Raw genomic sequence first — 26,062 nt, forward strand, 5'->3', positions numbered from 1 at the left:
TGGTGTCCAATTGTCAATCGTTTACAACGTAAGCCTATGACATCAGCAGTAAGCAACTGTGTAGGCAACAGGATTAATGATCTGCAGTTTATCACATTTTTTATCACCATACAAAATTGTGTTTACAGTTTTTTAAATAATGTTCTGTCTTTAAAACATTTTTAATCAATTGTAGAAATCAACAGTTACCATGTTTTGAGCACATAAACCGAGGCGACACAACAGATCTTCCTCATTTCCCTCATCTCCTTGGATTAGCTGCTGGCTGGAGATCAGGAACTGCGGCAGAAAGATGTGTGGTGTTCGACCACAGCTGTGATAATGCCAATAGAAAATTGCATTAAAATGCCAGACTATCAGGACTATAAATCAGACACAATAAGAAATCACTCGAGAGATAACATTTCTCCTACAGGGCTTCACAATCATTTAACATTTTATTATCTTAAAATAGGATTTTTTTTACTTTTCTGTGTCTTTTGTAGATTAGAGCTTTATACAATAGAGAATTATAACATTTAAAAAAAGAATTTGGATTATGCATTACATTTACTCTTATTAACTAATCTCATAGTCTATCGATTTATATTTTTCACTGTTTTTTTAATCAATTATTTTGTGAGGTGGGCCACAGTGACATCATCACGACCCCTGCGTGAAATATGTAGGCCCTGAATCCATTTTCACTAAATATACATCACTACTTTAAACAACCTGGCCTAGTGGCTGTGTCCTGTCAGATAATAATGCAAAGGGGTCTCTAACAAGCAGGGGCGAAATTGAGCACCAGCACAAAAAGATTTTCTAGATTGTAGGGAAGCATATGTAGCACTGCATCGTGTTTTCTCAATTTTTACGGCCAACCCATTTTATAGTATTTAATACTTCTACTTCACTAAAAAGAGGGATATCGATATTGTACGTTTGACTCAGTTTCATTTATTTGACAGCTATAGTTACATCAAAATGCTGCTTGTGCTTACAATTTTTTTTTTTTACCAGAAATTAAGATTAAATAATGAAATGACAAGGGCCGTTCTCCTTAATAAGTACTTTTTCCTTTGGTTTTCTATAAGTACTCTTGCTGGTAGTACGTGTGTTCTGTTACTAAGGACTTTTACCTGTGGGGTCATTTATATTGTGGTATAACATCTAAGTAACAAGTAACACATCTGGGTATTATTGCCATCGTTGCATAACTCAATTTCATCTTAACAGACCTTTCCAAAATAGTGTTTTGGAAATATCCTCAAAAATGCCAAATGTATTGTTGCTATTTCAAAAAACGTAGTCACAAATATTTTGGAGACCATAAAAGTAACCAGTAACCATGCCATCGTCATTTCCTACAATACACTTATTTACAAACGTTGCTCGGTCTAGTCAACAGAACTAGGAACCATATCCATGCGGAACCAAAGAAACACCCGTGTGTTTCTGAACGAGAGCATTTTGTGGCTGGTAGACTTCAAGACCAGCTAGTATGCTAGCCTAGCATTTAGCCAACCTGTTTGTCTTACGGGTTTATTGTCGTATTCAGCATTGTCTTTTCTTCAACCTTTAGGTACGTGTTATTAGACTTTATTCTAGTGTATGTATCTACCAGTTATGGATGTGTGCCGTTAATTAAGTCTGTTACTCAGTCTGTTGATTCATCGTTAGCACCGATATTAGCATGAATACAAGGGGTGGGGTTTACAGAGTGTTGTCGGGTTTTAAACCAGTATTTATCTGGTTAGCCTTTAAGGTAGACATCTCAGACCGTGGTGCAGCGGAATGATTGTCTCAATAAAGTTGTTGGGATATAAATGAAACATGTAAACATTGATTTTCTTTGTCACTACACTACAACGGTTCCGAATGTTTCTACTTCCGGTCCTCTCTGTGTGTGTGTGCGGTCAGGAGAGCCAGTTTAACAGCAGCCAGTCAGCCCTCACTGGTTAGATACAGTGTTTCTCCAGCCTGTTGTGCACCTACATCACAGTGAATCTGCCGTTTGTCAGATATGGCCAACATTCAACAGTCCACAGACGGCACGGACCGGTCCGACCTGGTTTCGGAAGATGGCAAGAACAGCAAAACTGTGGTGTGTCAACGCTGCGGATCCAAAGTGCTGTGTCCGGGGATGGCTGTGTTCGCAGAGAAAGAGGTATGAGGTCTGGTGTATTGGTGTTTAACCTGTCTGTTTGTATAGCACCATTTCCTCCAAGGTGCTTTACATGATAATAAAAACCAGTGGTTTAATGCAACTATATGCATTAACTCAAAGACTGTACTTGAGTGCAAATTTGAGGTAAATAACTTGAGTATTTCTATTGTATGCTGTTCGACAAGCATTCAAATACGGTTCACAGAGAACTATTGTAGTTTTACTCCACTAGACTCGTTTGATAGAGTTACTAATACATTTACGAACAAGGATTTAACATTCAAAACCCTATGATACATTTCTAAAATATTATGCAGTGTTATAAATTAAACTACCCAACTGTCTATAAGGTAGTAAATCACTTTACCCTGAGCAACTAAGAGAAAGCAGATCATTTTAGTAAATGATCTGAAAACTTGTTCTAACACTAAATGAAACAATAAGAAGAAACTGATAGATATAGACATACATACATACATACATACATACATACATACATACATACATACATTGCTTTATGAGAATGCTAAACCAAATAAAAAAGGTCTTGATATCATCAATTAATATTATAGTCCAAGATCAGCAGGCAGACTGAAGGAGAATGGTGCGTTGTGTTCTGAGAAATTAACAGGATTTATACACCGAAAGCACAATATTTTTTGTGGCAATTTAGAGCTTTATATAACAGGAGGAGGATCTTGAAAAGCAACAGGCAGCCAGTCAGTGGTGGTTTCTGAGGACCAGTGTGGTGTAGTCTTATTTTTATTTCTCTTTGATCCAGCTTTGTCTAACTATATACAATGAAAGATATGAAGACATGCCAAACTTTTCATGAACACACTGAGTCCTAAGGGATTTTGAGTTCTTTCAGAAATGTTTTCATGTCATCTGAGGCTATGTTTTCACCCACCAGCTGTTCCTACCATCCATGCGGAAAAAGAGCGGCCTCAGCACCACGGAGGGCTCAGTGGACGGGGACACTCTGACCGCCCACTGGTTTGTGGACGACATGTACACTTTTGAGAATGTGGGCTTCACTAAGGACGTGGGGAGAATCAAGTATCTCATCTGTGCAGATTGTGAGATTGGACCAATCGGCTGGCACTGTTTGGATGACAAGAAAAGTTTCTACGTCGCTGTAGAAAGGGTGAATCACACATAGTCTAAATGCATATGTGAGCCCACATGAACTTTAAATATTGTGTTGGCAGGCTATGCATCTTTTCATGGATTTACTCCCAGAGTTGATCCCAACCTAATCCATCATACAAACACTTACATATACTGGTTAGCGTACGTTGTTTATTGTAACAGGACTGTGTCCCTCTCATTCCCCCCTATCACACTAACAACAGTATGATCATCATGTTCTAATAAAGATGTTTTTTGGGAATCTGACGTTGAATACCATCCTGGATAATGTGATGTAAATTCCCTCATCTCAGCGTCTTTCAACCCAAGTTAGTGCTTGTTTAACTCATTAAAATAGTTGAGGACTAAAACAGATTAATCAATTTAATTATTTTTATCATTGTTAATTGTATACTTTATGTGTTTATACTTTTGGTAAAACAAATGCAGTTTGCTCTGTGAACTTTAATGGGAGTTTTTCACTATTTTTTTTTTAATAAATTAGGCAAATTCACCAAACATTTCTGATGGATTATTAAATACTGGAGACAATCATTGGTTTCAGCCCTCAACAAGTTAGACACTGTTGAGAAAAATCAGGTCACCATTCCCGTGATTTTACCCTTAAAATACAGGGAGTGAATTCCATGATATTTTCAATGAACATCATAGTCGGACATTCAGCCTGCTCCCCATCTCTTTACTGAAAGAGATGGGGAGCAAGAACCTTTAACGTATTATAAAATTGTCATTAAAGGTCATTGAGTCATTGTCTCACAATTCTCAACTATCCAACAAGGCAAGTCCAAACATATCAAAAATTGCTTACTGTACAACGCCTAAGATAGTCTTCTAGTCAAATGTACATGGAAATGTAGATGGTAGTTGTTGTGGACCTTGGTTTAGTTTTAGGTTCCAGATATAAATAGTATAGTTTGTGGTGTTGTAAACTTGTGTTTTTAAAATCCAACTGTAACATTTGTTTGAAGAGACAATGTTGTGATTACTCTGGCTAATCCACAAACCTCCCTGATACCTGTACATAATAATCACTGAAGAAATACTCGTTATGAAAACAGTTTACTGCATGGGTGTATCAGCCATTTAAAAAAGTTTACTCTTTGCCAATAGAAACCGTTGTTTCATTATTTGATATTAATTCATGGCAGACAGGTTTCTCTTATAGGGAGTAGTCTTTGTTTTATTGTGTGTGTGCTGTGCACCTGTCATCTAAAGGCTCTGCCAGCTGAACCCCACCTAATCAGAAGCATCTAGTCCGCAGACAACACTGGGAGCGATGGTGGTGGAGCCGGTTGCTTCCCTTGGTTCAAATGTATGTAGAGTATTATGTTAAGAATACTATAAAAATCGGCGTGTTTGTTAAAAAGTGCATCAATTTCCATGAACAGGTTCAGGCTGTATATGCTGTGTATGCTAAATTACTATAAATATAAAACTCAAGACCAAACAGATAGCTTGTGGTGAGTCAATGTTTTAGGTGAGAGTTATCTTCAGCACCTTTAAACATGTTCAGTTGAATTTGAAGACACCTGCCATGTGAAGGCTACTTGTTAATGTCTAAAATCCAATAAGGGGAAGTTCAAACGAAACAGAGAACAAGGACATTCAAATCACTCTCATATACAGTGAAACAAATAAAGTGGTAGGCAACTATTATAAGCAGATGTTACAGCTGTTGCTCCTTTAAAAAAAAGTGTTTAAAATTATGTAATTGATAATATTATATTGACAAATGATTCAAATAAGACAAAGTTATAATTCAAAATAGATGTCAACAGATGCAATATATGACCGCCCTACACAAACAGCTTTAGGTGACTTTAACAACCAATGTCAACAAACAGTATTAACAACAGTATTATATGCTATACAATTCTTTATATTTAAATATATTCAAAAAGGAGCCCTATAGCATTTTTGAGTAAAATGGGTAAAATGGTTACCCATTTTTTTAAACAATAGAACTGTGGCACATTTTCAATCTGCCATATTTTACTCTATTATAAAGGCTTCACTTTCTGCTTGGGGCGTTCAGAAGTCAGTAAAGAATAAATGTTTGTTATTAAAACATAAACAGCTGAACTATCAACATATGACCGTAGATTCTACCAATCAACGAGCTCCTCTCGACCATTTAAAAACGAAGAGCCGGTCAGCGCGCAACGATCTAGTGGGTGTGTTCGTTTAGATGCGTCTGTTATCCCGGCTCACCCGGGCGGGGTGAAACCAACCAACAGCTTCAACGCAGCGCACCAGCGTGCACAACGGGTGCGTGAAACAAGCGCACCCAACAGGAGGGCGATAATCTGATAGGAAAACACGGAGCCAATAAACTACATTATCCTTTATTTAACAGCAACGTGCTTATAAAGTGTTAACTATGTGAGAGCAAACTAAACAGTAGTGTATTTATGAAGGTATTAAAGTAAAGTAAATAACGTGTGAGGCGTTTTAACTCTACAACAGTTTCCAACAGGCATCTAACTCATTCAAACAAACACAAATGAGCTGCATCGTTGTAGTCATTTAAACTCATAATCAGTATTGTTATTTGAAATATATGAAATATGAAACTGTTTGGTACCAGGATGTGGTACCAGGACTGTAGGACCAGGACTGTGGGTGTCTATGTTTCCAGGCGGAGGGACACAGTCTCGGCTGTCACTGCGCGTCTCCAACTAGATAATTCGTCTTTGAGTTCAATGAGTGGAGACCTGAGCTGAGCGACGGGGACGTCCACGGCAAACACACACACAGCGTCGGAGGAAAACAAAACACAAACAACGTTTCATCTGCAGTCATAACGAAGATGCCACGATGACTCAGCCGCAGCTGAACGAGTTCATTCCGCCTCCGGAGTGTCCTGTGTTCGAGCCCAGCTGGGAGGAATTCAGCGACCCTTTTGCGTACATCAACAAAATACGACCCATCGCGGAGAAAACGGGCATCTGCAAAGTCCGCCCGCCGCCGGTGAGCCTCTCATTTACTGTGACTCTTTGTGTTGTCCGTGTGGAGCCGTGTGTGTCTCCGGCTCTGTGCTTCGTTTCGCAGGTAAAGTTGTGTCTTTAGACGCGGTTCAAACATGGCGGATTGCGGCTCTGAGTTGGATTGTCAGGACTGTGTTGTGTTTGCAACAACGAGAAGTGTGGAGGACGCAGGCTCCTGAGCAAGTTCCACAAACACGCAGACGTGTAATTATAACAACAACAACAATATTTATATTTATTAAAAAAAATAAAAATAAAAAATAATTAAAAGGTTGAAGTTTGTATGCAAATGTGAAGTGTTTACGTCAAAGCAGGGACGGAAACCAGCTCATGAACTAATTAATCATCCGCGTTACTCCCCCGACGTGATGAGGGTTGAGCCAGTATGAGGTAACCGGGCCACCGTCCATCAGGCCCGTTCAAAGCTGACATGTAACGTCCACGTTCACGTCGTCTAACGTGACGTACGTGCTGGTGACCGCCTGTTTATGGAGAGACGCTCAGAGCAGCTCAGCCGGACTGTTTGTCCTCAGAGGCTCACATGCTGCAAACTTACTTCAATTTTTATTATTATTATTATTATTTTTAGCTAACTTGCAAAATATTGTAATATCATGAAAGCAATTGTCAGACTTTTTTTTTTTTTTTTTTTTTATTCTTATTCTTATTAGTTATGCCATAATCCACATCTCACTTGAGTCAAATACTATCAAGTGTTTATTTTAGATAATTTAAATGTGTCTCGCAGTGATCTCCTTTCTGTTTGGCTGGGAGAGAGAAGATATTTATTCAAGGGTGTGTCCAAGCTTCCACGCAAATTAGAAAGAGGGCCACTTTTGAAATAATAATCATAAAGGCTGATTCTCCCATGTTGTAATACAAATAATAATATTACTTTGACTGAGGACAGATTTTTTTGGCAGTTACCAATGAATCATTTGAAAAACATTTAGGTCATGGATGCAAATTTCTTTATGTAATCTGTTTTCAAATATAAAGACTCGTAGTTGAAATAAGGAAGTTTGTAAGCCTATTTACTGGTCTTAGTGCAGCAATTTAACCAAAACAAAGGTGGAAGGGGGACTGCTTGATGTTTGCTTTTCCAAAATAAACCTGCTTTTAATGGATTGGTTGAAAGTGCACAGCTCGTGCACACAAAAGAAGGCAGTGGCAACAGCTTTGATCATAGATTAGAGGCTGATAGTCTAGGTCTAACTTTACACCAGATAGACCAAGGAACGGTTGGTTATCCTAGTTACTGCATTGTTTAATCATGCAAAATATCTCCAACAAGAGATTTGTATCATAGAGAAATACTTGAGACAAAGCTTTAGCATGCTACACTCTAGCACAGTGGTTCTCAACCTTTTTTCAGTGATGTACCCCCTGTGAAATACTTTTTTAGCCAAGTACCCCCTAACCAGTGCAAAGCATTTTTGGTTGAAATAAAGATGTAATACTAAGCGCTCTGCCATCAGTGTCTGATTTATCAAACTGTCAACACTGACGATTGCATTGTTGCATTAAATTCAGTTTATGAACTTATATTTTATTGAATATTTATTAAATAACAATTTTTAAAGGATTTTTGAATGGATGCTAATTTTAAATATATTTTTAAAAAATCTCACGTACCCCCTGGAGTGCCTTCACGTAGCCCCAGGGGTACACGTACCCCCATTTGAGAACCACTGCTCTAGCATGACCAGCTTTTTTAAGTTATAGCTGCAAGTCGTTTGTACAGTCATCTTTGTGAAAAATGCAGGGTCATGCTTTCTTCTTCTTTTTTAATGAAAACCCTATGGTAGGAAGCAGTATGTCCAGAACATGCATACATGTACCAAAAGGCGAAAAACAAATCACATTTATGAGTCAAACCCTACCAATTGTCCTACACTGTGCACCATTGTCTGAAGCCCTGTGTCATGCAACAATATTTTTACTGGATGTTTAGACCAAAATTTGGTGTGTGGACCAAACAAACCAATAAACAATCCTAAATCCTTCAGCAATATGAATCTGAGCACACAAGAGTTGATTTCTACTAAAGCAAAATTGAAGTGCATTATTTTTTATGTTTTTGTCCAAGTCCTCAAGACTTGTATGACATGTCACGTCCTGTGTTTTTTAGATGTGATCTGGCCGAAGAGCTCCATTTGTTGGTTTCATTTTCCAGCATAAACCACATTTTCAGTGGTGGGGGGGGGTTTGGAAGGAAAGAAGACATAGCTCCACAATCTGTTTTTGATCAGTGATTTCTGGGTGCACACTATGTGGTCAGTTATTCCTCCAGGGTTTTGCACGGGTCACATTTTTACTGTAGATGTTAGTAGCACACATGCTAATGATTTTCATCTAAAGGAAGTTTGTGGTTAGCTTTTCATCACTCATATTTGTCTTTTTTTGCGCGAAAAAAGGCATGTCATGTTCGGACCAAAATTGCACTTGTACTCTTAACTTGTGTGTGTGAAAGATGGTTAAAAGTATTAAAGTCCTGTGCAGTTCAATATGTTTCCTAGCAATTGTTTTTCTTTTGTGCCAGGACATTTGCCGTCTAATCCATCTTTTTGTCTACAGATGATAAGGTTGTGCATAAAAAGTGATTGTTGTCCCTACTCTGACCAGCATTTTTATCCTAGTAAGAAAAAAGCCTGTCAATCTTTTGTGCATCATTTTACTTTTCATAGTGCTAGTCCCACAGTAACATTGCATGCAGCAGGTGCTCAGTTATAATGGAAATGCAGACTATTTTAAAAGTTAATTCTGGGCTTCTGTACCCATTACGAAATATTGTGATAGTTGAATTGGGTCCAGAGCTGTAACCTAGTTTCCAGGCTCGACCAAGGCATGTCACATGATCTGTTCTTCACCACTTCTCCCCTGCCAATTTGGCACACTTCCTTTTCAATGCCATAATGTAGTGTCAGTTGGAGTTTGGCTCTTAAATGTGAACTTTGTCATTTAAAACCAAAAGTTGATCTCTTTATTTGCTTATTATACACATGTGATGACAAGTTGATGTATCTCATTTTCCACAAATTAAGCTTTACCAGGAGTGAATGGAACAGTGAATGCAAATACTTCAAATCCAAATTTTAAAATCCAAATTGTATATATAGGTAGTAGCTAGTTATTGCGTTAGACTAGTTCTCTAACAGGAATAAATCTTTACCTTGCCAAAAAAGCTTCTACAAGCTCATTCAGTCCACCTAATTTAGATTGGTATGTGGCCTGGTTTTTCTGAAAGCCGAAACACAGTGTTGGGCCCAGAGTCTGAGCCATTAAGGACAAAGTAACCATCCATTCAGGGCTGTTGCACAGTAGGTGTGGCTTTATACATTTTTAGGTTATGAATTTATGTAGCGTTTATAGATTTCTGTGTTCATTTTATCACAACTAGACTGAGAACATTTCTGACATAATATTTGAAGGGCAAATCTGAAACCTGAAACTTATCTCTAACATTTCTGTCTGTTCCACAGTGTCAGAAATGACTCTGAATTGTTGGGAATCTTTGACGAAATAAACTGGATTATTTCAACTCTAGATGTTAAAAGTTTTGTCCATACTAATCACAGCTCTTTAGCTACCAAAGTAACAATCAGTCTATGACAGCATATCAACTTTATATCGCCCAGTATAGCATGTTTTCCATCACACTCAAGGAAACAATTTCACAAGTTGTTTGTCTCTCATTTATGTTATCACTGATGACAAATCAGCAGTCATTAAACAGAATTTTATTCTCTGGCTTTAAACTCACTTTGAGAGTTACCATTTTATTCTATTACTGTCTTTTAAACATGCCTTTTGATTGTACCGCACTTTGGTCTAATTTGCTTTTTAAATACTTTTGGATTTAATGATGTAAAACTGAGATTATCTTGCTAACTCTTGAGCCCTCACGGACACGATGTTTTCTAGTCTTGCAGGAAGTTGTGTGGTCTAGAGCGTGTAGGTGTGCAAGCACATCAATATCAGACATGTCAGCGTTTAGTCTGTCAGTGAGAAAGATGGTGTTGTTAAGTTGGTGTAGTTAAACATAGCGACATGCAGCAGTGTGACATTTTTATGTGTTTGTTTGTGGGATAATTATGTTATTTGATAAATAAGAGAAACATTGGAAGACATTTTTTTGATTTTACATCACCCCTAATAATGCAATGCAGCTGAATGAAAATCAAGTAAACCTTATTTCCAATGTAGTTTTTTGCATGCAAAACAAGAAAAGAAATCAACATTTAATGAAGCATCATTAGATGCATGTATGTACAGACACGCTGCTTCCTGTATGTCTGTCCTTTAATGATTGTCCGTAGGTTTACTAGAATAATAGCTGTCTCTTGGATGTGCAGACTCGGTGTGTTGTCAAGATTAGTTTAAGATTTTTACTTCGTATTGACTAAAGGCATGCTTGGAAAGAGGATCAGAGGATAGATGGTAAATTATCACACTTGCGTGATAAGAAGCAATAGTCAGAACTCTTTTCTCCTCTGTTTCTTTTCATTTGGGTCAGGAACTCAGTGAAATTATACTCTAACCTGTATTATAAAGAAAAGTGTGGTACTCTGAATAGTTTGCTTGTTTAAGGAAAAGGTTTAGGGCAATCCAACAGTCCTGTCCTGCAGCCCTGCACACAATCTTAAAGTCAAACTCATTAGTATACCAAATCTTTGTTCGAAATAATCTGCATAAAAACTAAATCTGTGTAGTTTGAGTAACGTGTAGGAAAATAAACAGTGCCCAGCTGATTAAGGAAATAAATTGCACTTGAAAAAATAAAAGTATAAATTCATTACCTGTTTTTTGAGATTAAAAAACTCAATTGCAGCTGTGAGCCACAGACAGGATAAGGAGGCCAGAAACACATTTGTGGTTTTGGGGTTTACATGGGATTTGTTCAGAAAAACAAACCCCACTCAATCACTTCAGGCCTTGATGAGCATGCTGTACTGAACAACAAAATTATGATTCAATGACTTTTGTTTCAATGTAACTATCAAAGATTTAGTATCATTTTGCGTCATACTTTTTTTCTTTTTTTTTTTATTCTCTCAGGAATGGCAGCCACCATTTGCCTGTGATGTTGACAGACTGAAATTCACACCAAGGATACAAAGACTTAATGAGTTAGAGGTATGTTTATTTTGTTTTGTATGTTTAAGACATGTAAAATGCAGTACATGTAAATGGGGAATTTGGTAAATAAAAAAAATCCTGTCTATTGATTTTATTCTTGCATTTTGAATTTGAAGGTATTGCTACAATGTTCCTGTTTTTGTCAATTTCTCCCAAGCAATACAAATGTAAAACAAACAATTTACAGCTTCAAAATATCAGATAAATCCTTGTTAAGCTGTTAAAGTACTGTGTTGTCATTGTTGAAGAATATCAAGGAATTGTTCATTACACAATATTAACTTTTGTTTCACTGTGCCTTTAGGCTCAGACCAGAGTCAAGTTGAACTTCCTGGATCAAATAGCAAAATTCTGGGAGCTTCAAGGATGCACTCTGAAAATCCCTCACGTGGAAAGAAAGATTTTGGATCTTTACCAGCTGAATAAAGTGCGTGCAAATACTTGCTAGTGATACAATCAGGACAAATAAATCTTAATAAAGATTAAAAAAAAAAAGAATAACTTAAATGTATTTGTGTATGTTTAAAGAAATTCTCAGTGAAATGTTAACATAAATATAGAACAACTTCCCACACATACAGACTAAATGCATAATTTCTCTCTTTCCAAGCTGGTAAATGAAGAGGGAGGCTTTGATGCCGTCTGCAGAGAGCGGCGCTGGACTAAGATATCGGTCAAGATGGGCTTTGCTCCAGGCAAGGCCATTGGCTCTCATCTGCGGACCCACTATGAGAGAATCCTCTACCCATACAACCTATTCCAGACTGGAGGCAATCAGCCTGTACGTCCCCTATCGCTTATGTTTTCTTTTCACATTAGAGCAGCAGTAGCTAGAATTGTTAAACAAATTGTTTGGAATTGAGTAAATGTTTATCGGAAGAATTGATAGTCAATTTAGGTGCCTATTTTTAAGCTACACAGTTTATTGTTATGAACAATAGGTAGTGATTACAGCTCTTGCTCTACCTGCTCAATACACACAGTATTATTATAGATGACAGCATTATAATTTGGTCTTAATTTGAATTTGGTTAAAGGGGGGCTCTGACTGAGTCTTAGTTTGGACCTGAGATTAGAAACAACAGTAGCAAAACAGTGCCAGATATTGAGTATTTTGGTCTCTTACTGAGGTGGGACAAGATCTTATGAATTTATAAAAAATTGTTGCCACAGAAAAGCTTTAACTGCATAAGTCAGTATTTCTGCACCACAACCCTGAAAGATCAGTTAGATTCACTGGACTGTCAGTGTCATAAATTAGAACTGACGAGCACAAATCACTGGGGCCATTTTGAAATGTAAGATTTGTTTCTAGCTCCATACTTTCACAAGAGCTTTGCTAGTGTTTGGTGTCTTTGAAGAGATATAATGAGGGGACTTGTAGAAGATTGTATTGATATGTTGATATTATATAGTTAGCGGTATTGTTCATTTGGCTTAAATGCAGGTTTGAAAAAAAGAGGCTTTAGAGGTTTTTATTGCACTCAGGGTGGCTCAGTGTTTAGTGTATTTTGCTTCATTTTCCCTTACTTGTCTTTGCAGAGAGCCACCTTGACCAATGACACTAAAGATAAGGAGTACACCCCTCACGACCTGCCGCAGCGGCAGTCTGTCCAGCCTCAGGAGACCTGCAGCATCGCTCGCCGTGCGAAACGCATGAAATCTGAAGTGAGTCCAATATCTGTCTGTCTGACATTGTCACTTGTGCCATTCATTACGTGTATGCTATGCTAATGTGTGTTCATAAATCTGGATGCCAAGCAATAGTTTATATTCATATGCAATCCACATACAGGCTAACCAGGACTACCAGTTCTACCAATCTACATTGTGACTGTGGCTTTATATCACTTTGATAGGGAAGCTACATGTTTTTCATACCAGTTGTCTCTTTTTAAAAGAGTATCCCTCATATCATATTGAGGACCTGTTCTCTCTGTCTCTGTTTCTCACCGACTCTCACTGTGACTTCAACAGAGAGGCTGTGTTAAAACCGAACCAGGGGAAGTTTGTGAGAATCGTCCCAATCTCAGACGGAGGATGGGAACGTATGTTGGCAAACAAGAACCTGGTAAGAACAAAGCAAGCACTGCTGCTTGGTTTATAGATTAGAAAGGGGGTTGTGTCAGGTGTGATCAGTGACATTATTGGAGAATCTTAAAGCTTCCATTCAGCCTTCCTCTGTGTCTTTTAGTGAGGATGGCGGTCACTGAGGTGAAACGGGAGCCCATTAAACATGAGGCTCCAACACGTTATGAAGAAGAAACTGTATTAGATAAGAGACCTCCCTCGAGTAAAGTAAGTATATTGCTTTGTATTGACATTTTGACTTGCATCACTATAATTGTGCCAGTGAAAATACATGAATCCATTCTAAAGGTTTGTACTGTCTGAGAAAATTGCACATCCCTTGACAAAGGCAGCGCTAACATCTTGTCTCCTCAGGTGGACCAGTACATGTGCCTTGTTTGTGGCACTGGGACTGCTGAGGATCGCCTGCTGTTGTGTGACGGCTGTGATGACAGTTATCACATCTTCTGTCTGATCCCTCCCCTCCACGACGTTCCCAAAGGCGACTGGAGATGTCCCAAGTGCTTGGCTCAGGTGAGCAAACCATATGCGAGCCTAATCCCGGCAGAGAACCTTATAATTGGGAGCAAGATAAAAATCATCTGCCTGAAATTCACAAATATAATTCAACTCCAAGTGTTTTAAAACTTTATTTTCATCTTTTTCCGCTTTTTTATTTTTCAGGAATGTAGCAAACCTCCTGTTGCTTTTGGCTTTGAGCAGGCCAGCAGGAGCTACACCCTCCAGGCTTTTGGAGACATGGCCGATTCCTTCAAATCAGACTACTTCAACATGCCAGTTCATGTGAGTTTGCCTCACTTGTTCGTTGATAACTAAGTGGTTACCTTGCTACTCAAGATGGCCTCAGACTACAGGAGTTTTGGGTTGTTTAATCCCTGATTCACCCCTCTTGACAATCAGGGAGAAATCTGGTTTTGGACCTTGTTCTGGACCGATGTTCTGCCCAGATTATTGAGTAAAACTCCTGAACTGTTCTTAGACCTTATTCATTTTAAACATGTTTGTGTGTAGGAGTTAAAAACTGTATGATTACATCTTGTTCTTTCCGAGCGGTACCACAATAGCCAATTGGAGAGACGAGCCGTAGCAGCTGACGGTATTGCCTAGCAACGATAAACATTCTAGCCCTTGAGGCTAATATTAGCTATCACACTATGGTTGAAAGATATTAGAACTGACAGGTAAAGTCTCACCTGCAGTTCTGGCTGAAGAATAGACACCTGTGTTGTCAACCGGTTGCTCTCTCTAGCACAATAAACTTAATAATGTCTTGTATTTAATGTGCCATTTTTTTCAAATCTTGTAGTATGTTCATGTTTAAGAATGTTGAAGTAATTTGAACATATGTTTTTATTTTGAACCAGATATACATTGAAAGAAGTTTTCACCAAAACTGTAATGACTTGATGATATAGTCATAACATGTTTGGCACAGTGGAAACAAAGTGGAAACAAAATTTGTGCTGACATCATTAGTTGTGTTAAAAGTGTTTTCATTCAACCACCAAACCCCTGGTTCAGATTATCTCGCACAAAATATTCCAATCATTTTTAAATGTATCTATTTATATCGCAAAAATCTTTTCTGAGACTTTTGTAAACAGATTTTGGAAGATCTTTGAGGACAACAATCCTGAACTCTCTGTTACTTCTGTTTTATTACTTTGGCCTGCAACAAAGGAATGCTTTGATTACAAGCTTCCAGGGAGAGTCCTTTTTCTCTTATGATGTTGTTCACCCTCTCAAACTCGACACATCCTGTGAACATACTTTTACTGCACAAAGAGAGTAAAAGAGGTGAAGAGGTTAGAGGTCTGGCTTAGGGGGGAGGAGCAGGAAGTAGCAGACCTATTGAGCAGCTAGTTTGAGATGTAAATTGCTGTCCCGCTGAATTCCAGAGAAAAATGATGCTCTTGTCATTGATCCCAGCAGATATATGTGTGTGTGCAGGGAAAACACTAAAACACTTTTTAAAATCCGTTTGAACTTGTGATCAAACTCTCTTCGGTTTTTCGACTGGTGTTAATATGGCAGACAATCGCATCATGTCATCTCCTCATGTGCTTTAGATGGTTCCCACTGAGCTGGTGGAGAAGGAGTTCTGGCGTCTAGTCAGCACCATTGAGGAGGACGTCACTGTGGAGTACGGAGCAGACATCGCCTCCAAGGAGTTTGGGAGTGGTTTCCCTTTGAAAAACAGCCATTTTGAAGTTACTCCTGAGGATGAGGTACAATCTGTCTGCTGTTTTGAGGATGGTGTTTTATATTTGTCAGAATGCATTTTCCCCTATAATTTGATGTCTTTAACTTAATTATTTGATTCAACTTGAACGTTACTGGAAATTATAAAAATATATGTAAACCTTTGTCTCTCTAAAACCCTTGAAAAAAATTATAAAAACACTATGTGGTTATGGTTTGTAAAAGGGAAAATGTATATAATAGTTATCCCCCACAACCTCCAAAGATTTTAAATTTTTTCCACATGTCTAAAAACATGCAAACTGATTTCCTGGTTTTATACACAATATAGTGCATTATTTATAGTATAGCAACGAACAGTGTATAAAAACAGCTCGTCCCCCCGATACCTCATAAACATTGATCATAGAAGGAAAAATTAAATTGAAATACTACAAATAATATATATATATATATATATATATATATTTTTTTTTTTTTTTTTTTTTTAAAACAACCCTCAATATTTCCTAAAGCAATGTAGGTTTGTGGCTGGTTAATGGGAAAATTAGCAGTACAGCAGTAATGTGACGATACATTTTCCCCAGTGATAACCACTATAACGACAGCTGAACTAGGCTTTATCCGAGTAGGAAGTCAGGTGGATTGAAACCTGTGTCTTACCTGTAGCATTACCTGAGCAGCGGCTGGAACCTGAACAACATGCCGGTGCTGGACTCTTCTGTGCTGACTCACATTACGGCCGACATCTGTGGGATGAAGTTACCCTGGCTGTATGTGGGGATGTGCTTCTCCTCCTTCTGCTGGCATATTGAGGACCACTGGAGCTACTCCATAAACTATCTTCACTGGTAGAGTGCACACTCTAAACTCTATTGTGTATCAGAAATGCATTTTTTTGGAGATCTGATTAATTCTTCAAATGAATTGTGTGGTGGTGTTAAGTCTTTTTCACTGATAGTTTTGACCATATTTGCAGGGGGGAGCCAAAGACGTGGTATGGGGCTCCAGGTTATGCCGCAGAGCACCTCGAGTCAGTCATGAAGAACTTGGCACCTGAGCTGTTCGAGTCCCAGCAAGACCTCCTTCACCAGCTGGTTACCATCATGAATCCCAACACGCTGATGAACCATGGCGTCCCGGTAACCTGCTCTCACTGTTCTACTCATTTATTAATCATCACATTGAAATTCTAAAAACAAAGTGAGATCTTTATACACTACACTTCTTACTTTTAAATATTACACATCATAGTTGCACAGAAAGTTTGTCTGTAAATATAAATCAAAATAGATAAAGAAAACGTGAACTTGTTGTAGTGTCTTACCAGTTTTAGGGAAAATATTTTTTGATAACTATATATAAATCAAGAAAATATATGGTTATAAAAAATATTTTTGATAACCTTATATCAAACCATATATAAATCAAGACATCAGTACTTTGCTGGGTCAACATGGTCAGTCTTAGTCTCTGTATCATCCCCATAACAAATGGTAATTGTAAAAACATGGATTGTAATTTCTGTCATTTAATTTTCTTACTGATGAATAGATCTATCGCACCAACCAATGTGCAGGGGAGTTTGTCATTACTTTTCCCAGAGCTTACCACAGTGGATTCAACCAGGGCTTCAACTTTGCTGAAGCTGTCAACTTTTGCACCACGGACTGGGTAAGAAAATTTGTTATTACTCTGTTTGCACCAGATCATTTTATACTTGTCTTGCTGTAAAGTCATGTTTTCATTCAGTAGGAGTTCTGTTTATTAGATTTTACTGATAAATATGTTTTGCTCCAGCGGAGATATTTAAGTATGCTTATAATAATCTGTATAATAATAATTATAACTTTATTTGTATATCACCTTTCATGCCTAGATTCAGCCCAAAATGGTTAATAAAATGGGATTAAAAACAATTTTATTGACCCTTAATACAGATTATAATGTATAAAAGTCTGATATTCAGGTGAAAAAGCCTGTTGATATTATACATTTTTTGGCTTTCATAGTTCCAGTTAGCCCATTGCTCCAAAAACTCAAACTCGTCTATATTTCTTTTGACAGATGCCCATCGGCCGTAAATGTGTGGCACACTATCGCCAGCTGAGCAGATACTGTGTCTTCTCCCACGACGAGATGGTCTGTAACATGGCCTATAAAGCAGACACGATGGACGTCAACCTGGCATTCACAGTGCAGAAGGAGATGACCGTCATGGTCCAAGAAGAAGAACAGCTGAGAGAGAAGATTAATAAATTGGTGAGGAGGTCTTGTCTGAAGAATCTTTAGTCTGTTTTTTATTAGTTCAGTTGTTTTTTTAACAAAATTCAATGTCAGGATGCAGGTTTAATATTTCAGAATCAGCTTTATTGGCCATGTATGCAAACAAGGAATTTGACTCCGGTTTCTTCCGCTCACTAATACAAAGAAACAGACAAATATACAAAAACAAGGAGATCCAAGAAGAACAAAGTATTAACATTTAACTGTTATGCACAACATGAAATATAAAAATGCAAAAGTATATACATGAACCTAAAATAACGACAATGAAATGTAGATACAAGTGCATATTTGTGACATCCAGGAGGTAAAGCGAGTTAATAGGACACATAAACTTTATTTTCACTGTGTTCTAAAATATGGAAACAAAACACATTTTAACTTTTATTAAATTGTTAGAATTAAAGATCTGATTCATGTTCATTTTTCAGTTTGTAGTATTAGCTCCTGTGGGGCAGTCATAGCAAAGCGGGTACACCCTTAATCACATGTCATGAAGAATACATTAGAGAAAACTTTGGGACTGTTTAGTTCCTTTGTCTCCTCTGCAGCTCAAATTACTGATTTTCTTACCTTTTTTTTTTTTTTTCTCCCCCCAGGGTGTGGTGCAATCTAGACAAGTTGATTATGAAGTGCTCCCTGATGAGGAGCGGCAGTGCTGCAAGTGTCGAACCACCTGCTACCTGTCTGGCATCACCTGTGCCTGCAGTCCTGGCAAGATGGTTTGTCTGTACCACGCCCGGGACCTCTGCTCCTGTCCTCATAGCAACCTTACACTCCAGTGAGTCCTCAGTAACCACAACAACTGATCATACTTGTGTTGTATTTTTAGAATTAAGAATTGTCTGCATCAGATAAGCTTCCTCAAGGGCAAACTAAAGACTCCTTGCATCAGGTTTTTCCTAAATGATATCTTACAAGAAGGCTGTATTTTTGTATTCAATTTGAATGAAGTGATGAAAATACATTCACTCAAAATCACAGCGTCTTCATATTTCTGATCACGATTCACAAAGAAATCGACACCTAAAACACTAGAACGAGAATCTAACTGGCAGAAATCGGCAGCTTCGCTAACATTTTCTTGCATAAGGAGTGAAATATATTATAAAAAAATACCTTTAAAATGCACATTCGCAGCACACAGCACTTTATTAGTTACGTCAGCAAAAAAGAGCCCTGCTTTCAGTTTTTGTCTGCAATTAAATATTTATATCACTGAGTAAAGAGACAAAATTTCACCAGGAAACCTGATGTGCAGTTTCTGAGGCAGTGGGATAGGAATATGTAATGCAAGAGGAAATTCACAAGTTTGAATCTCATTAGATGATTTAAAACATCATAATCCTTATAGCTCTTATAATATACAATTTGTGTTTTCTCTTGTAGAAGACAAATGTCAGTCATCATTGTATATTCATTGCCTCGTTTTGTCTTTTCCCTGCAGTTACAAGTTTAAACTGGATGAGTTGTATCCAATGATGGAATCAGTGAAGCTGCGTGCAGAGTCCTATAAAGAATGGCTCTGTAGTGTGAAGGAAATCCTGGAGAACAAAGGAAACAAGAAAAGAGGTAAGTCAATAAAAATAAAAAAATCAAATGACTTCAATACTCAGATATCCAAAATATGTCATCCTTATTTTATGGGATACACTCATTGCTACTCTGTCATCCAGCCACACTTTTATATGACTTCACCTTCTATTTCATACTTTCTAAACGTTTGTACTGCTTTCTGCCAGGTTTGGAAGAGCTTCACAGCCTAGTGGAGCAGGCAGAAACAAAGGCGTACCCACAAATCAGCCTCCTGGATCAGCTACGTACAGTCGCCTCAGAGGCTGATAAAGTGGCTGTGATGGCTCAACAGCTTCTCAATGGAAAGAGGCAGACGAGGTGCGACATTAAGAGATTTTCACACCTGACTTTGTTTAATTGTATTGTTTAGGAAATTACAGTTTTTCAGTATGTTTTGGTGTCCGGTGGACTCTAGTTATCTTTTATTATTGTTATTCACTCCGTTGTGTCATTATCGGAGGTATAAGGGATAATTTACTGTTCATATTTTCCATTTATCTTGCTAGACAAATGTGGTAGAAAGCAGGCTTTATTCTCAATATTCCATTATTGAAGTTTAGAGACATTCATTACATACATTCATTTTTTGGTTTATTTTAGCTGTTTAAGACAATTCTGTCATTTGATCTGCTTTTTTAATTTAATTTGTATATTAGGTATCGTTCTGGAGGAGGAAAGTCCCAAAACCAGAACGAGTTGACTGTTGAGGAGCTGAGGTCTTTTGTCCGGCAGTTCGACAACCTGCCGTGCAACATCCGACAGGCTCCTTTACTAAAGGTTAGATCATTGGATTTGAAACATTGATTTCTTTGTATGACCACCTGAATCTTAAATATCGTTAAAGTTGAATTGGTTACTTTGCAAAAAATCTGCACAAATTAAAGCTTTTCACTTTCTTCTATGTCAACACACTTTCACAATGAGGACCAATAATGTCTAAAAATTTGGTTTGAGTGAGTGAATTTGGCTTCATTTTAGAATAGTCCTGTCTCAGTAGTCAAATATCCGTCCCTAAATGCGTGTTGAATGTGACCCCCAGGACCTGTTGACCCGGGTGGATGACTTCCAGCAGCGCAGCAAGGGTCTCCTCTCTGATGAGTCACCGAGCCCGCTGGAGCTGCAGGACCTGCTGGACGAGAGCCTGGGCCTGGACGTGGAGCTGCAACAGCTGCCCCTGCTGAGGGAGCGACTGGAGCAGGCCCGCTGGCTGGAGGCCGTGCAGCAAGCCAGCAGTCGGCCAGAAAGCCTCTGCCTGGACACCATGAGGAGGTTGATAGACCAGGGCGTGGGTTTGGCCCCTCACAGCTCTGTGGAAAGAGCCATGGCTCGTCTGCAGGAGCTGCTGACAGTGTCGGAGCAGTGGGAGGAGCGGGCGCTCAGCCTTATGGAAGCCAGGTGAGGACAACGAGCAGCACTGGGCCTTAGTTCACAAGTCCATGGCTTTTATCTTTTTCTTACCCTGCCTGTGGTTTAGCAAGAGACAAATGGTGTCAAGGCTGTCAAAGTTTCAACATAAAATATATATTTACCATGAAACACATTATAAACTACAACAATGACAGACTGTTCATTACACATAAACAAACTCACTACCCACCTACTCTCACTAGTTCTGAGTGTCTCCTCTATAAATGAGCAAGAAAATTTACACTAATTAAAATTCAGGAACACCTCAGTTTGGTTCCAGTTTTGAACCTGTGTACTATGACCTTATTAAGATAACATAAAGTCTGTATTTCTAAACAGTTACTTTTTGTTTTTGTAAAATTAGTTTTGTAAATTAGCAAATTTCTAAAGTAGTGGTGTCGGACGTGGAAAGAAAACGTGAAATCAGCTTTAACTTCAGACAGTGCCGAGTGAAATGTGCCAAGTCTGCAGAGCTGGATCATGTTGAATAAAGAGGATCATGGTGTTGTGACAGTGTTTAACCCACTGATGGATGCACAGAGACTACTCACTGTGGAGCACCACACTCTGCAATAGCAAGCACCTCGTAGGATCTGATACTTGATGTTTATATAAATCTATTAAAAATGCAGTCTTATTTTGGTAGGATTCAAAACTTGAACGTGCAAGGTAAAAGCTAAAGTTACACCCACAAGAGACATTGTATAAAACCTGAACATGTAAACTGTATTTACTAAAGCTCATGTCTCTTCACAGGCCGTATCCCAACATAGAAACACTCAACGCCGCTCTACAAGAAGTAGAAAACATCCCATCCTATCTGCCCAACTGTCTGCAGCTGAAGGATGTCGTCACCAAGGCCAAGAAATGGCTCCATGAAGCCGAAGCACTTCAGGTGAGATATACTTAAACTGTAACCATGCTTTATGTTTTCAGCTAATAAAACTGGGCCTGAGATGGTCAGAGATGGTTGAGTTTGGATTCTAAATCTGGTTTGTGCGTGTTTGCAGCTCGGGGGACGTATTCCTGTGCTGGACAGCCTCTCTGAGCTGCTTCTCAGAGCAGAGGGCATCCCAGTGATGCTCGACCCGCTGAGTCGACTGGAGCTGCTCGTCAGTGATGTTCAGACCTGGAAAGAAAGCGCAGCAAAGACATTCCTACTTAAAAACTCACCTTTCTCCCTCCTTGAGGTAAACAGATGTTAGTAGGTGTGCTCATTTCAAGGCAATATGACCAATAAATAAATAAATAATGTATTTATGTTCTCAGGTGCTTTGTCCGAGATGTGATGTCGGTACCGGGCATCAGAAGTCGAGATCTAAAAAAGCAAAAGAAGCTACACAGATCAGCAAAAAATCTCCAACAAAACTGGAGTCTCTGTGTGACGTGGAGAGAGTTCTCTCTGAGAGCAAGGACTCTGCCTCTGCTGTGAGTATAGCTGCAGTATTTGATCTTTTCTCAGTTACAGTACAAGTAGGTTTGGAGGAAAAATAAGTTGAATTGTGAACGTTAACAACATTTTTCATTATTGTAACTAACTGCATGTTTAATCTTTTAACAGTTAAATTTACATTTAGAGTATTTACAGTTGAAACTGTGAAATGGTCTATATTGTATTGTTGTGACATCACTACTGTACTGAAATCCTGACGGCTCATTTAAAAGCATAGTTTCTGAATATGGGCTGTGTGCATTTTTCAATTAATTGAATGTTTCGATACTTGCGGTAATTATAAGATAAGATAAGAGATAAGATAATCCTTTATATGTCACTTAGACATGCTTTATAATAAAAATACATGAAACTTTTTACAAGATGGGATCTTAAATACAGGGGCTCAAATACACACAAAAAATTATTTAATTAAGTCAAAATGGCCCCTAAATGTCATATGACAACACAGTGTTCCCTGTTCACCTCTGGGAGCTTTCAGCTGTACGGATGGGGGAAGCATACTTTACATAAAAAAATACATATACCCCTGTAATGTTAAAACGACAAAGTCCCTGGTCTACTTTGGTAGCCTAAAAGCAACAAAAGGCAGGATGGATGCCTCACAAAGTGAACAGGGAAACCTTATTGATTTTATTATCAATCATTAACACTATTTCAACCAAGCGTAGTGATGCGTAGCCTTCCTTGAAGGCCCTCACTACAATAGGGGGTGTGAGCCTAATCTGGTGTCAGCTTGTGGACTGACAATGAGATCAGTCTTTTAATTTGTTTTATTAAGTCACATTTTCCTCCATTACAGATGGCAACTCTCGCTGAGGTCCGACAGAGGGAGATGGATATCTTGTTGGCTCTGCGTGCTTCAAACGAGTCCAAGCTTGTTCCTTCTGAAAACTGTTGTGCACTCAGTGTTTGCGTTTGCCAAAAGGCCCCTTCGGGTGCCATGATGCAGTGTGAGCTCTGTCGAGACGTTTTCCACTGCGGTTGCGTTACAACATCATCAGACCTCGAGTACGGCCAAGCCTGGCTTTGCCCACTCTGCCAGCGGTCGAGGAAACCCCCTCTTGACAAGGTCCTGCCTCTGTTGGCTTCCCTGCAGAGGATTCGTGTTCGGCTGCCAGAAGGGGACGCCCTGCGCTTCCTCATCGAAAGGACGGTGCGATGGCAGCACAGAGTTCAGCAGGCATGCACAGAGGGAGTGCTGAAGAAAGTGGCAAAGATGGTCAGTGGAAACACATTTCATTACTCAGTGTACTTACAGTGAAATAGATGAGTCTCTTGATTGTTATAATTCACCATCAGAGGGTCTGTTTGCTTTATAAGGGACATTAACTTTGTAGACGCGCCGATCACTGTCAAGCATACTTAAGTTGATTGTTTATTGTTTCAGGGGAGAGTTGGACCTGGAATATCTTCACATCTGACTCAGGAAATAAACGGTTCATTTTTTCATACAGAGCACCAGTCTGTTCCACTCCAGGGTAAGTGTAAAAGCTTTAAGCTCTCTGCATCCACGCATTCTTTGCATTTTCTCTTTTTATGTCACCTCTGAACTTTCCGCCACCCATCATATTTGTCACAGTTCTGGGTTCTGAGCTGGAGGAGCTGATGGTGGAGGGATTCCTACTGCAGGTCACTCTGCCTGAAACTGAGCAGCTGTACAAATATCTGCTGTACAAACTGGCCCCGCTGCTCTCACATAGCGCCCCTGCTGGGAACAAAACAGAAGAGGACCAACAGTCGCAGAGAGGGAGCCCCCAACACAACAAGGTAATGAGGAATACAGTAAAGTGTGTTGCTTGTGGATCATATTCTCAAACACACTTATTATGATGTATCATGTCTTATGACATTTTTATTGTAATATTTCTGTCTTAACACAGAATGGAGTTTCCAGTCTCAAAAAGGAGGATGTGAACGGTCAGAGCAAAAGGACCAAGCGACGTAAGGAAAGCTCCGACTCGCAGCACAGCGAGAAGGCCAAGAAGATTCGCAAAAAGAAGTCTAAGAAGAGCAAAGAGAAGAGCGACGACAAGTGGACGTGTTCTCCCACACACACAGTGTCTGACCCCACTGCTTCAGATTCAGAGGAGGACTACTCACTGTGTGCTGCACCATGGTGCAGAGAGCCAGAGGGCGACGAGGTTTGTTTTAAATCTGTCAACTTGATTTACCACAAGCAGGACTTTTAACTGATTAATATCTTCATTTGTTAACATTTTTCTCACATCTTGCTGCTTCTCAGGTAAACTGGGTCCAATGTGACGGCAGCTGCAATCAGTGGTTCCACCAGGTCTGTGTAGGAGTTTCTGCTGAGCGAGCAGAGAGGGAGGAATATGTTTGCATAAGTTGCACACAGCCAGACTATGACAGAGGAGAATGAAGACCAAAAAGCGACTTTGAAGGATCAGCGTTTCTTTGTTGCGGACCCCAGCACTTAAGTGCACACCTGAACTCTGTGTGCTCCTGTGGCTTCTCCCCCTTTTACCTTCTGGCTTGCCCGTAGTGAACTTGGTGCTATTCACTGTTTTTTTTCCGGAGTTACAAAAGACTTCTGTCACTGTTTTTCATCACCTGGCTGGTTTTTCAGCCAATCAACTAACCCTTTCAGAAACTTTCCAAGACTTGATGCAGATGTACAAAATAACGTTTCAACAGCGCAGGGATTTTTCAACCAAAAAAAGTCAATTTGACATTACATTTTAGAACTGCTTTTTTTTTTTTCATACATCTGAACAATGTGAAACCTATCTTTTTCTTGTAGAGTAAATATTATTTATCTAAGCAATAACTGAACTGATAAATTGAGGTTCAGTTTTCACCTGAGCTATATTTGTGCTTATAAATTCTTTGATAGAATTCCTTCTTGAAGCAAAAACCCTGAGCAATTCACATTTGAATCCTATGATATTACACAGTTCAATTAAAATTTGTGAACAGAATATGAATCAGAATCCAGAGAGTAACGACTGTATGTCTGAGCTTGTTGATCCAATATGTGCAAAAAATTTGCACCTGAATACTTACCCATACCCCTTAACAAATCACTGACTTTAATATAAAGTCTGGTTCCTTTTGCGCTGTCTGCGGAGGAAAGAACAGAGTCTTGGCGCTGCTTAATACTAGATTATGTTCACAAAATAAGAATGAACTGTCCAACATCAAAGGAATGTACATTTTGTTTAAGTGTGGATTTTCCCTTTATGGTTTAGATGAAAATATTGTGTTGGACTTAGATTTAACACAGACTGTGTGATTTATTTGCCACGGGTATATGACCTTTTTTCTGCTCCTTTTTGGTAAATAATATAATTCATATGTTGCAGTTTGCATTATAAAATAAAAAAAAGTTTGTTCCCATATGCCTGAACTCGTCAATCCTCTTCGTGCGATACAGGTAAAATGTATCAATTGTTGTCAAAACAACATCCGCAAACAAACTGTCTGTGAATGGGGAAATTAATATTGGTGTCAGTAAATACAATTAAGGAAGAAAACGTGATTTTATAAGATATTTACCACAACACACTCTCATAATGAAATAGAAAACAATACAAACAATCAGTGTATAAAGATTACTACATACTTATTTAAAAAAAAAAACTATGGTTCCTGATTAAT

The 26,062-nt window shown here is 38.7% G+C and overlaps 2 protein-coding genes across 4 annotated transcripts; both read left to right on the top strand.

Annotated features, from left to right (window-relative positions):
- Positions 1-1,425: 1,425 nt before the first annotated feature.
- On the top strand, positions 1,426-3,547 carry rabif (RAB interacting factor). Of its 3 annotated transcripts, none has more exons than XM_054617341.1 (3): positions 1,426-1,564; positions 2,004-2,149; positions 3,063-3,547. In XM_054617341.1, exons 2-3 carry the CDS (start codon positions 2,006-2,008, stop codon positions 3,309-3,311), a joined length of 393 nt encoding a protein of 130 aa, XP_054473316.1. In that variant the 5' UTR covers positions 1,426-1,564; positions 2,004-2,005; the 3' UTR covers positions 3,312-3,547. The 3 variants fall into 3 exon arrangements, with proteins under 3 accessions (XP_054473316.1, XP_054473314.1, XP_054473315.1); XM_054617339.1 differs by having other exon boundaries at positions 1,427-1,564; positions 1,903-2,149; XM_054617340.1 differs by lacking the exon at positions 1,426-1,564 and having other exon boundaries at positions 1,574-2,149.
- Positions 3,548-5,729: 2,182 nt separating this feature from the next.
- On the top strand, positions 5,730-25,823 carry kdm5ba (lysine (K)-specific demethylase 5Ba). The gene is made up of 27 exons (XM_054616574.1): positions 5,730-6,271; positions 11,347-11,424; positions 11,732-11,854; positions 12,038-12,208; positions 12,970-13,095; positions 13,405-13,498; positions 13,622-13,725; positions 13,873-14,031; positions 14,182-14,301; positions 15,588-15,746; positions 16,390-16,571; positions 16,700-16,862; positions 17,275-17,394; positions 17,788-17,982; positions 18,606-18,787; positions 19,454-19,578; positions 19,749-19,899; positions 20,238-20,358; positions 20,621-20,976; positions 21,745-21,883; positions 21,999-22,178; positions 22,258-22,416; positions 23,244-23,663; positions 23,832-23,922; positions 24,024-24,211; positions 24,325-24,585; positions 24,687-25,823. The coding sequence occupies exons 1-27, from the start codon at positions 6,119-6,121 to the stop codon at positions 24,822-24,824; spliced, it is 4,458 nt and encodes a 1,485-aa protein (XP_054472549.1). The 5' UTR covers positions 5,730-6,118; the 3' UTR covers positions 24,825-25,823.
- The last annotated feature ends 239 nt before the right edge of the window (positions 25,824-26,062 follow it).

The sequence above is a fragment of the Anoplopoma fimbria genome, chromosome 17, assembly GCF_027596085.1.
Source record: "Anoplopoma fimbria isolate UVic2021 breed Golden Eagle Sablefish chromosome 17, Afim_UVic_2022, whole genome shotgun sequence".
NCBI classification, from domain to species: Eukaryota; Metazoa; Chordata; class Actinopteri; order Perciformes; family Anoplopomatidae; genus Anoplopoma; species Anoplopoma fimbria.

Bases quoted from the DNA above. Each gene is read 5' to 3' on its own strand.
- rabif (XM_054617341.1), top strand. From the start codon at position 2,006: ATGGCCAACATTCAACAGTCCACAGACGGCACGGACCGGTCCGACCTG. The intron at 2,150-3,062 runs GTATGAGGTCTG...TTCACCCACCAG, and splicing joins CTGTGTTCGCAGAGAAAGAG to CTGTTCCTACCATCCATGCG.
- kdm5ba (XM_054616574.1), top strand. From the start codon at position 6,119: ATGACTCAGCCGCAGCTGAACGAGTTCATTCCGCCTCCGGAGTGTCCT. The intron at 20,977-21,744 runs GTGAGGACAACG...GTCTCTTCACAG, and splicing joins CTCAGCCTTATGGAAGCCAG to GCCGTATCCCAACATAGAAA. The intron at 24,586-24,686 runs GTTTGTTTTAAA...GCTGCTTCTCAG, and splicing joins GAGAGCCAGAGGGCGACGAG to GTAAACTGGGTCCAATGTGA.